General features: G+C 35.9%; 1 protein-coding gene across 3 annotated transcripts in view; it reads right to left on the bottom strand.

Moving 5' to 3' along the window:
* Positions 1–13,338, bottom strand: part of cdh10b (cadherin 10, type 2b (T2-cadherin)) — a 47,021-nt gene that overhangs the window by 23,092 nt on the left and 10,591 nt on the right. For all 3 annotated transcript variants that reach the window (XM_089122346.1, XM_039665300.2, XM_089122345.1), the window contains exon 3: positions 1,637–1,931. In XM_089122346.1, the coding sequence (XP_088978472.1) occupies positions 1,637–1,931 (295 nt within the window). The remainder of the gene's footprint in view (positions 1–1,636; positions 1,932–13,338) is intronic.

The raw sequence follows: 13,338 nt of genomic DNA, 5'->3' as shown, positions 1-13,338 counted from the left end.
CTTTCCCCTCAAATAGATTTTGGACACAGCCTTGGTTTTGGCTTCAGTAGCCCACGTCCGCATGGCAGCTTTCACGTTGCAAATTTTTCATGCAAACCGTGACCCATTGCGAACTAAATTGTCAGTGTGAAAGCACCCTAAATAGATAGTGGCATAAAGAAGATTTTGCTCTAGAGTGCAATACATCTCATCCACTGACACACTTTACCCCACTCTCCTCTAATCATGTTAATAATTTGTCAAAAATGGCAAAAGTAAAAATTCTAAAAGATTTAATACCTGTTTGGTAACCTTTTGACACAGACATTGTGTCAAGCATTCTCAAACAGTGCTTTATGAATTGACAAACACAAATAGGTACACAAGGACCACTTCAAGCTTAATTTCCTCTTTTCCTAGTGATTAATCTTTGATTTATTTGCCGGGTCACAATGATTAAGATCCACAATGATTATCTTATCATAGCACAAAATCTTTAATCAAAAACGGCTGCCTTGTTTTTGTCGGAACTGCAAATGAGTTTTGATTCATTCGAGATAAACCTGCGGGTTAATTTGTTGCTTCGTGAAGAGTAATTGATTTCAGCTTGCAGCATCCCGTTCATTGGCTTTGATACTCTCTGCTGCTCTTAATGGGTTTAAAATCACTGATAATTGAACGAATTCAGATGGGATATTGTAAGATCTTTATCCCCCCTCAAATCACATGAAGTTGAATGTTTTTTCATAGTTTTAAATCAGCGTTGATTATGTGGCTGAAAGAAAGTTGGATACAGTTTTGACAGCTCTGTAAGCATATCCAGTTTATCATAATCATTTCGAATTATCCTTGTGAAATGTTTTGTTTTTAAGCTTTTTTTTTTCCTAAAGTGTTCACAGCTATACTTCGTTTTGCATTGGACATTTATATGGAGGCACTTTGGCATAAACAAGATTCTTGTGTGGGTAAGTGTACGATTGCCTTTAACGATGTTGAAAATCACTTGCGCCTGGATGTAAAAATCTGCATAAAAGTACTCATGGTCGTCATTTGACGTATTGATGAGTTTTGTATGTAAAGTGTGATTATATTTACATTTGTCTAGACATGTATCGGTATCATTGTATGGACATCTTCTGGTTTTCATTTATAAATACATTTGCAATTTGGACACAGTTTTGAATAACATATCTCCACTGATAAATGGTTTGCAAGTATATAACTGCAATCGCAGTCCCAACCTGAGGGGATACTAAAATACTTAAGTAAACTAATTAATTGCCATCAAAAAAATGCTATCAATATGTTCATTCTGTACATTTCAGTGTCTTTAGAAAAAATACAAAAATAATATTTACCCTATATGAGCATTGTGTTAAAGGGTTAGTTCTCCCAAAAAATTAAACGTATCCCATAATTCACTCACCCTCAAGCCCGACTGTCTTCTTCCATATAAAATAAACAAATCTGGCTTTTCAAGCTTTATAATGAGCCAAAAAAAAACAAAAAAAAAAACACATCCATCCATCATAAACGTAATCCATATGGATTAATGAAGTCCTTCTGAAGCTAAATTATGAATTGTATAATTCTGATGTATGGGATAATTTCAATTTTTGGGTGAACCAACCCTTTAAAACTTGAGCCAGCAACTCACCAACATTTGACATCTCTGATACACTGGCCACGTAGGTGTCCTTGGCAAACTTTGGCTCGTTGTCATTGATGTCATGGATTTTGATGATGAATTCCGAGGCCTTCTCCAGATCCTGTCCAGAGGTTTTGTTGACGGCTTTTGCGCTTAGGGTGTACGACGCTTTCTCTTCCCTGTCAAGCCTCCTGGTGGCATGGATATCACCCGAGTTCTCATCAATCTCGAAAACGGTCCCGGCCCCGTCTCCGGTTAGGACGTACTTCACATGCCCGTCTTCCGTGTCCATGTCTGAGTGAAGCTTAAAAGAGCAAACAGAGTTTTGTTGGAATTAACAGTTCCCGAATGAACCATTTTCTCAGTGTGCGGCTGCCAAATTATTTGCAAATATACTCAGTCTGTCAAGACAAAATGTTCAGGCGGTGGCTTTAAACCTTGTGCAAATGGAAACGGAAATTAAACGTTTTTCTAAACGCAGTTTAAGCCCTTTCGGGCCAAAGTCAGAATGTGTTTCTTGAGCAATGTTTTTAAATGAGTCATGAATATGTGAATGGGAATTTTCTCAAAGGCCCCGGACGGTTTAATTTTCTTTTGTGGGTAAAGCTCCGAAATTTCGACTTAAATATTTAATTCACTTCAGTATCAGTAATAGTTTGAGAATTCTTCTTTTCCTTTTCAATAGCAAACACAGAGCGGCGAATGGCGATCTAGTCATTATCTGCATGAGTGCAGAACTTACTGCGTATAGCTCTGTGTTTGACGGCATATGGCAGATATCTCAGAAAACTGTCAATAGACTCCTGTACCTTCACACTGTGGAGGAAAGATATGACCTGTTTTTGTTCAGAATAGTCACAATTACACAAAACGCTCCTTCAGAGCAGAACTTTCATTTCACACCTGTCTCTTAGCAACAAGAGGAAGCCCGGCAGCCCTCTCCATTTGATTGCAGTTCCTCTTTTCCTGATTAGGATTTTACCTGAAGAGGCCAGCCATACAGTCCTGGATGAAATATCCAATCAGCATAGGTGCCATAAAATGTTTCATATTTAATAAATGATCAATCAACACCCGGAAGAGGCTGCAAAAACAGCCCTTTGGTTTTGTAAGCACCAAAAAACATCTCCCATTATAAGAGCGCCATTCTAAGCATCGCACCCTACAATTTCATAATATGTCCACTTACGGCTAAATGTACAGTACACTATAATTGGAAACGATTTCAGAGTCTTTTCTACCACTGTTATCAGGATGTAGATAATTTGACGGGCAACAATTAAAACCTCGATTTGGGGGTTGAGTCATTGTGAAACAAGTGTTCCTCTCCGTCCTGAAACTGAATTAGGTATCCATTACACACACAATTGCATTAACAGCACACTAGAAAGCTGCAGATAAATGGATGTCTTTTCTTTAGTAGTTTTATGTCCTGGGATATAGGCAGTTGTAAGGAGAAAATCATTGTGAATGTGATTTTGCTTCATGTTTACTGCAAACAGCAGTTGCAATAAGCCATGCATTAGTTATTTTGGTAACACTTTATGGTTGCACTTTAAATTGCAGTGTCTTTGTTACATATATAGTAACAGCAAATTACATGCAACTAACCCTCAAACAAATCCTAATACTAACCCAACTCTATAGTAAGTACATGTAATTAATTAATCAGTACTTAAATGTATAATTACACTCTAATTACATTACATTATACAAATGTATAGTTAAATAAAGTGTAACCTACTTTATTTTACAGTGCCCTTGTTACGCATACATATACTTACTTACTAAAATCAATTGCAAGCAACTAACCCTAAACTTAACGGCAACCTTAATCATAGCCCGCACATGTAGTTAATTAGTATTACTTAATTGTATAATTACACTGTCACAAGGACACCTTGAAATAAAATGTAACCGTTATTTAATGCTAAATCCTCCCAAAGCAGTTAAAAATGTTAAAAGTTCATTACATTGTTGTTTGCAGTGTTGTGCAAGTTACTTCCAAACTGTAATACATTAGGTATTACTTGTTACTGTTATTTAAAAGTAATTCATTACCTTACAATATTACTGTCCCAGAATTGTAATGCGTTACATTACTCATGTATTACTTTTGAGTTACTTTCACCAAAATAACTAAGTAGAACTTAACTTTGGGGCTGTAACGAAATGCAATATGAAACCGAAATCGCGATTTGCCACACAACTCAGATCCACGAACCTACAGAATCACGACACACCTCTTCCAACTCCAGCGTTATTCTCCTTACCGTCCATATCCAATGCTGCCTTATCTTTAAATTAGGCTATTAGTATTATTTGAAGTTAACATTATAAAATATGTGGACCTACACCACAAAACTAGTTGAGGATAAATTATTTAAAATTGGGGAAGTCCAGTATTAAGGACATTTGCAGTCAAAACTTGAAATAAAAATTCTCAGAAAATACATGTATTGAAAATAGTCTACTTCCTTAAAGGACTCCAGACATTAGACAAATATCAGTCTATGTTTTATTTTTAATATTAGGGAAAAGACACACATTCATGCGTGACAAAAAAATAGGAGGCAAAATATATTTTTTGTAATTCTGTTAATTACACTGCGCAAATCAGATGAGGAAGGGTTGGCTCTCCAGTCTCCATAGAACTTAAAATATTCATTTTATTTTAGTTTTCGTGTTCGCATTTATGAGGAAAAAAACAATGTTACAGACGCGACCGCTCTGAACTGGCACTAAAAGACTGCTTTAAAACTTTCACATAGTCTGTTGCCTTTAAGAAGTAAAATCAGACAATACACTGTAATACAACTGTAATACAAGCCTCACTGAACATGTAACAAGTAAAATATTACTGAAAATTGATTAGTAATGCCTTACACTACTGCGTTACAGCAAAAAGTAATATGTTACTGTAATGTATTACTTTTGTAATGCGTTACTCCCAACACTGGTTGTTTGATAGTTTCATGTGGTTCTTCTCCCTCGCTGTAAGGGTTTGCTATGTGGGGAGAAATGTGCTGGTTACGTTCGTGAGACAATCAACTGATTACTATTATTCGATTATATATTAAGAACCTTGATCCTCACCTGACTATGGCATTGTAAATTTTATCCATGATGTAGTTTATAATGGGCTGTGGTACAGAAACTTGGCTTACACTGGCTATATCAGACGAAGAGATGTTTGTCCTGTTTTAGCAATCGTAGCTTCTTCGAAAGGGAGGGGTGAGCAGTGCAACTCGCAACCGAACCGCTAGATGCCACTAAAATCTACACACTGCACCTTTAATGAAGATAGTTTAACAGGACAAGAAACTATAATGTCCATATCTCACTTCATTGATAAACTATAATTTTAGATGAAATATTGATTTCTGGATTAGAATTGCCGATGGATTGTGTTTTGATCATCTGTTCATTTTATGCATGTGTATCTGTACTGTTTACAGAAAGATTTTTGCTTACAGTACGTCAGAATTGGCTGTCTAGAGGTGACACACGTAACACAAGTTTGATTACTTTTGTAAACTCCAGTCTCAGAGTTGACTCACACTCTATCGATCGCTCGGATTCTCCTGGGATTACGCTGTCACCGCTGACACAGTGAGAGAAGAGAAACATACACCGCTCCCTCACAAAAGTCATCTGATAGGTTGACGTCAGCCATTATGGAGCGTGTCAGTTATCCATATTTACAGCATAAACACACAGTTGAAATTACAATAATTGCTGATGACACTTCAAATATCAGTGCATGATGAACAAAAAGAATAGCATTTAAATACATGTATAAAACAACGGTTTTGGCAACATGTGACGGCGTCAACATGTCTAGACCCAGATGGTAGATACAAGACATTTTCCGCACAGTTGTAGTGCTATTAAAAGCTTGTTTAAGAAATCTAATAAATCTTGAAGAGCCTGTACTTGACACCTGACAAATGTACTATATTAGCAGATGCACAATGGATGTTTTTTTTTTTTTTTCCTCCCTAGTGGTTAGAAAATACATATGGATCCAGCGTTAGAAAGTTGAAAGTAATGTCAATGCTTGTTATTAAATTATAGTCAAATAATGTGGAAAATTTAAGACACGTTCCCATTTTACTCACACGACAATATGCAGGTTTGTTTGGAGAGCAAGAAAAGACCAAATATGAAATATTCTCTTTTTTTAAAATACAGAATCTACTGGAATGCTTCAATCAGTGGTTGTTATGACATGGCAATGGCAAATCTAATGAATATTAATTTGGCCACGCTGACGTTGCTTGGTAACCTTTCTAGACTGTCCAGTCATGCAAATGATTAATATTCATGAGGCAAACCTTCACCATAGTTTATCTCATAGTTCACATGAATTGCTTGAGTTCTGGCCTTTGAGGTTCAGAATCATAAAGCAAGGATGCATTAAATTGATCAAAACTGATCATTTAATTGATTAAATTGACACATTGTTACCAAAGGTTTCTATTTTAAATCAATTATTTGCTTCCACTATAAAAAAAAAAAAAAAAAAAAAAAAAACATATTGATGGTTTAACTTAAAAAAGTAAGTAACCTGGTTGCCTTTAAGTTCATTGAACTGGAAAAAAGTGAGTTAATACAATGAAGGAGAATGATTTAATCAGAAACTCAAAAGTATATGTTATCTGAACTAAATAAATTATTTAAGGTGATTTGACAAAAGAAAAAATGTTGTGATTACTACACTGTAAAAAAAATATTGTTGGTTTAACTTAAAAAAGTAATTAACCAGGGTTGCCTTAAAATTTTAAGTTGATTGAACTGGAAAAAGTGAGTTAATACAATGAAGGAGATTCATTTAATCATCAGAAACTCAAAATAATAAGTTATCTCAACTAAATAAATTATTATAAAGTTGATTTGACAAAAAAATATATAATATTATAACAAATCTTGAAAATATTTGTTTACAATGTGAAAAAAAAAAATTCTTGAGCACCAAATCAGCATTTTAGTGTGATTTCTGAGGTATCATGTGACACTGAAGCAATACATGTATTTCTAACAGTTCTTCAAAAACATTAACAAATCTGACCCCAAACTTTAGCTTTTTTTTAATGCAACACAGTGCATAATCTACAAACACACAATCTACAAACGCAGTATTGTATGTATTGATTTGGAAATCACATCTACTGTATAGCAGAATATTTAATCTTGATGGCAAAACTGTAATAGAGACAATAATGTTCAAAATCGTTCAGACAATTAACAGTAGCAGATCATCAGCCCAATTTAACATTTGACAAACAATTTTATTTGTGAGCTTTTGTGCGAAGGGGACAACACAAGAATACATTTATTTTAAGAGTTAAATTAAAATAAAATGCTGCCTTTTTATGTTCGATGAGTGCAGATGTAGTACCGTATGCTTTCTAATTTCCCCATCTTGTAAATACTGTGTGCTGTCATTCATTTGCAGACTCTGTCACTCCAGGGGTTTTGTGGGTCAGTGGATATATGCACACATCAGACGTCTGTATTTCTTTTTTTTTTTTTTTTCTCAGTGTATGAGCATAAAAGTCTTTTTTTTTTTTTGTATAAATAGTAGTGCACTTTGGTTGAGTGAGCTGTTAAGTCCAGCTCTAGAAAAGAATCAATCAATACAGACAGACATGCAGACAGACCACAATGCAATATGAAATGTTTAAGAATATAACATTTGCATGCTTTTTCTCAAGTGTCCTGTACTTGATTTCCATGAACCCGTGTTGTAATCAACCTTCTGCGACACAATGACAAACCTCAATGTTTACAGTCACCGACAAGAACGACAGAAATAAATAAATCCAGAATTTGTCAGGCAGAGTACGTGAAGGGTGAGAACGTCTCTGCCTTCAGCTCCAAGCCAGTAATCTATGCAAACATTAGCATGCGATCATTAGCATGTGGTTAATGAAATGTTTGTGCGCTCTATCTCACGGGTCCACATTCTCCTGAGTGACAGAGCGAGTGAGGGACACAGCATGAAGGAAAGCCAAAGCAGATATAAATAACTTGAGATAAGATCTAATTATTTTCAACATATTTCCAGCCAGCGACTCTACACCCAAGTGTGATGGTGGTTGAACCATTTTTTAGGAAGAATTTGACAATTTAAGATGCATTTATTTATTTTTATTTGTTTTTCTGATGCCAAATATGAAGAATGTTTGCTTTTTAAAGGTACAATCCTGCTATTTTTGAGCAGTATGATAACCATATTCATCCGCCGTCACGCGGAGACAAAGCACAACCAAAACAATGTTCTTCCACAAAATCCATGCAAATTGTTGTTGTTGTTTTTTTACGGCTGGAGAGTTACAGTGTACCTTTAATGTATCAGCTATATATGATCTGCAAATTATCAAAATGATTCACTTTTTCACCATGGGATTCAAAATCATTCTATTTTAGGTATAAAGTGATGGATTAAATAACAGTTTCCAAGAACTCACTAGTCTTAAAGGAGATATTGAACTTGTAATCATTGTTCGTAAGTGTTGATAGTGAAGTACAAGGTTCCAGACATGAGCGTGTCCTCTCAATGCTCAAACATTTGCCACGGTTTAGGGCAGAGTTAACATTTAAACCAGACAGAAAAGCATGACAGATCGCATCAGCTACAGTCTGAAATCTACCCTTGTGCAACCTTGATGTTTTTAAATGAACGTCTGAAAGGCCTTTAAGTCGTGTGTCAATGTATGCTACACCTCAGACACTTATCATACTTTGTATTTGTGATTCATATTTTAATTCTCTTTCATTAATTTCAGAAAAAAGCGCATTGTACCTCCAGAGAGTATATTCTGGAAATGGACTTTCATGCTAGTCTTAACCAGAGGAAGACGATATGAAGATGTAGATTCCATTTTCATCTCCGCCATGTATAAAATCCCTTGACAGCACCATAATTAGTCTCTCTATGTCCTTTATTGTGAAGAAATCCTCCAGTGCTGCCATGGCCCACACAGACGTGAGTTTGAAATCCATAAAAAGACATCTGAGACAAAGACATGCAATGAAAGCAGACAACCGCATAAAGCCAATACAAACCCCAGCTTCTCAGGGCTAATTGGTGTTTGTCAGGCGAGTGTCTACTCCCGCTTTTAAGGGTGTACATAAAACATTGCATTAATCTCTGAGGTAAACACACGCTTGAACGACAACAACAGGCTTCATTAGGTCATTAATTTGAGGTGGACCGTGGTCGGGCCTGTAAATCCCTGCAGGAATGAAGGCGATGTGTGAAAGATGTGTTTGGCCCCGCTTTAGCGAAGACGTAATGCGTCTCATAACAACCTGTCTTGTTCTATAAAGTGCTGCTGGTGAGTCTTTAGCCTTTGCATATTATTTCTGCCGTCAGAGAACAGGAAATATTCTACAGCGAGAATGAAGAGCCTGAATAAACATCGACGGTGTTTACGAGCAGTAATTTACAAGTCTCGGTGCTTTTTAAGTCGTTAACTCCAAATGCTTCATTCTAAATATAACGCATTTTGAAAACTCGGGAAAGTTACCACTGGGGCTGTGCGTGTTTCTTCTTGCTTAGTGCAAACAAATTCAGTCAGACCTGTAACATGCTAAATGGGCCCATGAGGGCAGTGGGTTGAGATCAACAAACAGTAAATTACATGGCAAAAAAAATAAATTAAAAAAAAATCTTGAAATTTAAAGGGATAGTTCACTTTGTAAGACATTTTTGGTATGTTTTAATTTTGATATTTTTAGGTCAAACTGCTCTTGTCTGTCAGTCATATAATGCAGGTCTATGGTCACCACCTCAAAGAGCACAAGTCCAAATCAAACACAAATACTGTTCGTTTTCACACACAAACTGCTCGTTTCGTGTCTTAGGCCATCAGTGTGTACTTACATTTACGAGTCATTATTCATGTTTAATTTGGACTTCTTTGTGCATGCTCTTTGAGGTGGTGACCATAGACCTCCATTATATGACTGACAGACAAGAACGGTTTGACCCAAAAATATCAAAATTAAAACTACTGCGGAAACAAAGACACCTACATCTTGGATGCCCTTGACGTAAGCTTAAATATAGGCTACCGAAAATGTATTTCAAAGTGAACTATACCTTTAATATACTTCCGACTTATGAAATGAGGTGTTGTTTTTCTACGGGGTTGTTTATGCTTTACTATTTTCTATGTAAGGACAAAACAAGATAAATGTTTGTACCCCACTGCCATATATTTTTGTTTTATGCTAAAACACATTATTTATTTTCAGAAAACAAGGTAAGGTAAAACTTTATTATCCCACAGGGGGAAATTTGTCTTGGGCCATCAGCCACGCTGCAGTCAGTACACAAATAACACACACTAGTCAACAAATAAGACAATAATAGAACAATAAGTGTAGATTTACAATTACAAATCCATATTACCACTATTTAACATCTTTACAGACACCAGAATGACTAAATATCTCATGTATTTTGCTTCTCAAGTAAATAAATGCAGTAAATTTGTTCTGGAATATAATATTTTTTGCAGTGTAGAGTTAAATTAGCATGGTGCTTCACACAAACACTTCCTTTAGCCTAAAAGTATAAGTTTATGATTGCTCTATGTGTTGTTTACACATTTTTTGGCAAAAATATTGCCTATCGTGAACACTCGGCACATGTACGACTTCTATATCTGCAGGCACCTTAGTAACTTGCCTAATTGATTGTAAACCCCGTTTATTTATTTATTTTCCAACAGGTCTATATCGCAATACACCAGATGTTTCGTTTCCACAGTGTAGCCAATGTTTTCCATTTGGCTGCACACTGGAAGACTAGGGGTGTCCTAATTACTGCCAGCTCAAAAAAAAACAACAACCCAAAAACAGCTAAAAAAAAAATGAAAGAGGCAAAGCACCTCTGGGATGCTGGGAACAAATTAAAATACATTTCATAATAGGGTGTTTGTCGGCCATGCTGGCGGCCTTTCGCAGTGACTCGTGAAAAATATGAGCGATTTGATTCGGCCTCATAGATCCCGATTCAACCCTAACCACAATCCCTCTGTTCATTTCAAATGCACTACAGGGAGAGTGCCGCATGGCACTGAATACTGATCACTTGCTCATTTGCTCTGGGAGCACTTTTTGGCACAACACTGGGCTCTCTATGGCACCGGCAATCCTGAACAGATACCCTTTGTTTATTGGCAGGAATATGTCTCCGGCGTGAGGTTGCCTAAATAATCTCTGCCAGTCAAAAATCCGACCGTGTCCCCAAAGAGGCAACATGGAGAAACACATGGAGCATGCCAGCATTCCACGCGAACGTGGGCTTTTTCCATTGTTTTTTTCGAAGGATGTTCTTGATTATAATGAGCTGACAGTTGAATATGAAGTAAAGGCAGCGTGGATTTATCCCGGCCTTGCTTTCATTTGCCTGTGCTAATTTGCGTAGCACAAAATTAGCCTTTGACTCGGAGCAGCTTTAGGAATTAAATCCCTGCACACACACAGAGGGATTGTCAGTCGAGCATGGGAGAAATCATTGACAATTCTTGTCAGGTCGGCGTTGAACACTTGCTTAGTACTGCAGAGAGGAGATTGTGAAAATGAGAGCCTGGGCCCAGAACGGATATAGAATAATTATGTATCCCCCGCTTTATTTCTTTGTGTATATCTTGAGCTCAGTCAGAGTAGGGCCGAGTCACATTCAAGTTGACTAACTCGACACAAACACCGCAGTGCAATCTCTTTCTCGCTGCCTCGTCCCACCCCGGTCGCCCCTTTTGTGGTTTCGATGTTAGGCGTTAATCATAAGGCCATGCGGTTCGGTCTGAATTTTTTACACTTTTTTGCTCTCACTCGCTGAGGTTTACAACAGATTTCATCGCATGCCGACTCTCTGAGGAGTTGAAAAGCGCATGAACCCAAACTCAGCGAAGCTGTCTCTCTCTCTCTTCTAATCTCCTCTGCTGGCTGTGGACTCTGCTGGTTCATTTGAGTGGATAAGGACACGCACTGCAACTACTTAGATAGCTGGAGGTTCCTGTGAGGCCTGGCTTTGCTGTGACAGAAAGTGGGGGGGAGGGGGGATGGGGCGAGGGGTTCCGCAAGATCTGTATCAGGTTTTGTCAGTGTGCTTCATAGCAGATTTTTATTTTTTATTTTATTTTTTTTACAGTGTATGCATTTTTTAACACGACCCCTGAGTGTTCAGAATACCAAAATCAACAAAACAGTCCTTGGTGGACAAATAGTGTGTTACGCTAAAGCCATCAACATGTAAATAACTGAAAATAATTGAAATTTTCTCTATGTTTGCTTTGACTATTAATGCTGTCACTGAGGTTGTATTTATATGAATAGTTAATGAATTATTATTATTACTACTACTACTACTAGTAGTAGTAATAATAGTATTTTACTATTTAAAAAGGTGTTACACAGACATATTGGTACTTCATATATATTTATATTATATTCATATAGATATATTGCTGGCTAAAGAGTAACAAGTCAAGTTAAATAAAAAAAAAATAACAACAAGGAAATAAAAATAGGAGTATAGAACAATAAGTACAATTGCAGTAGAAGTGCATACAGTGAGTGGATTTCTAATTTACATTATTATTAATGCAACAGAAACCACTGTGCTAGATATTGATACAGTTGTTATATTTAAGTTAAGGAGTGACAGGTCACACGTTTATATCTACAGATAAGAAAAACTCTACAATAAAACAATCAATGTAAAAATGCAGTAGAAGTACAGTAACTGGACATATTAAAAATAGTGCTATCAAATCGATTAATCCTGATTTATCGCATCTAATATAAAAGTGTGTTGTGTTTATGTTATGAATGTTCAGTAAGAATGTTGTTTAAGGCCAGATGAGATTTATATATCTATATAGTTTATATCTACTTATAAGAAAAACTCTACAATAAAACAATCAATGTAAAAATGCAGTAGAAGTACGGTAACTGGATATATTAAAATAGTGCTATCAAATCGATTAATCGTGATTAATCACATCTAATATAAAAGTGTGTTGTATTTATGTTTTGAAAGATGAGATTTATATAGGATATCTATATAGTTTATATCTACAGATAAGAAAAACTCTACAATAAAACAGTCAGTGTAAAAATGCAGTAGAAGTACAGTAACTGCATATATTAAAAATGCTATTGAATCAATTAATCGTGATTAATCGCATCTAATATAAAAGTGTGTTGTGTTTATGTTATGAATGTTCAGTAAGAATGTTGTTTAAGGCTAGATGAGATTTATATATCTAAATAGCCTAGTTTATATCTAGATAAAAGAAAAACTTAAAACAATCAATGTAAAAATGCAGAAGTACAGTAACTGGATATATAAAAATAGTGCTATCAAACCGATTAATCGCATCCAATATAAAAGTGTGTTGTGTTTATGTTATGAATGTTCTGTAAAAATGTCATTTAAGCCCAGAAGAGATTTATATATATAATTATGTTACAACATGTAATATTTAGAATTGCTGTAATACATCACATAATTACTTGCAATGATGCTACAACTGTCAGATTAACACTCAGTTGAGTTTCCCCTCCATCGCTTCATGATGTGGTTTTCCACGCTCAGATGAGTTTATAATCCTGACAAGTCCTAATGAACCTATGCTAAATATTTAAACATTCAAATGTGAGCCATCACTGTCTTCTCGTTATTAATGCTT

This window comes from Pimephales promelas, chromosome 17, assembly GCF_988280905.1.
Source record: "Pimephales promelas chromosome 17, fPimPro1.hap1.1, whole genome shotgun sequence".
NCBI classification, from domain to species: Eukaryota; Metazoa; Chordata; class Actinopteri; order Cypriniformes; family Leuciscidae; genus Pimephales; species Pimephales promelas.
This window is presented reverse-complemented; position numbering and strand designations above follow the sequence as displayed.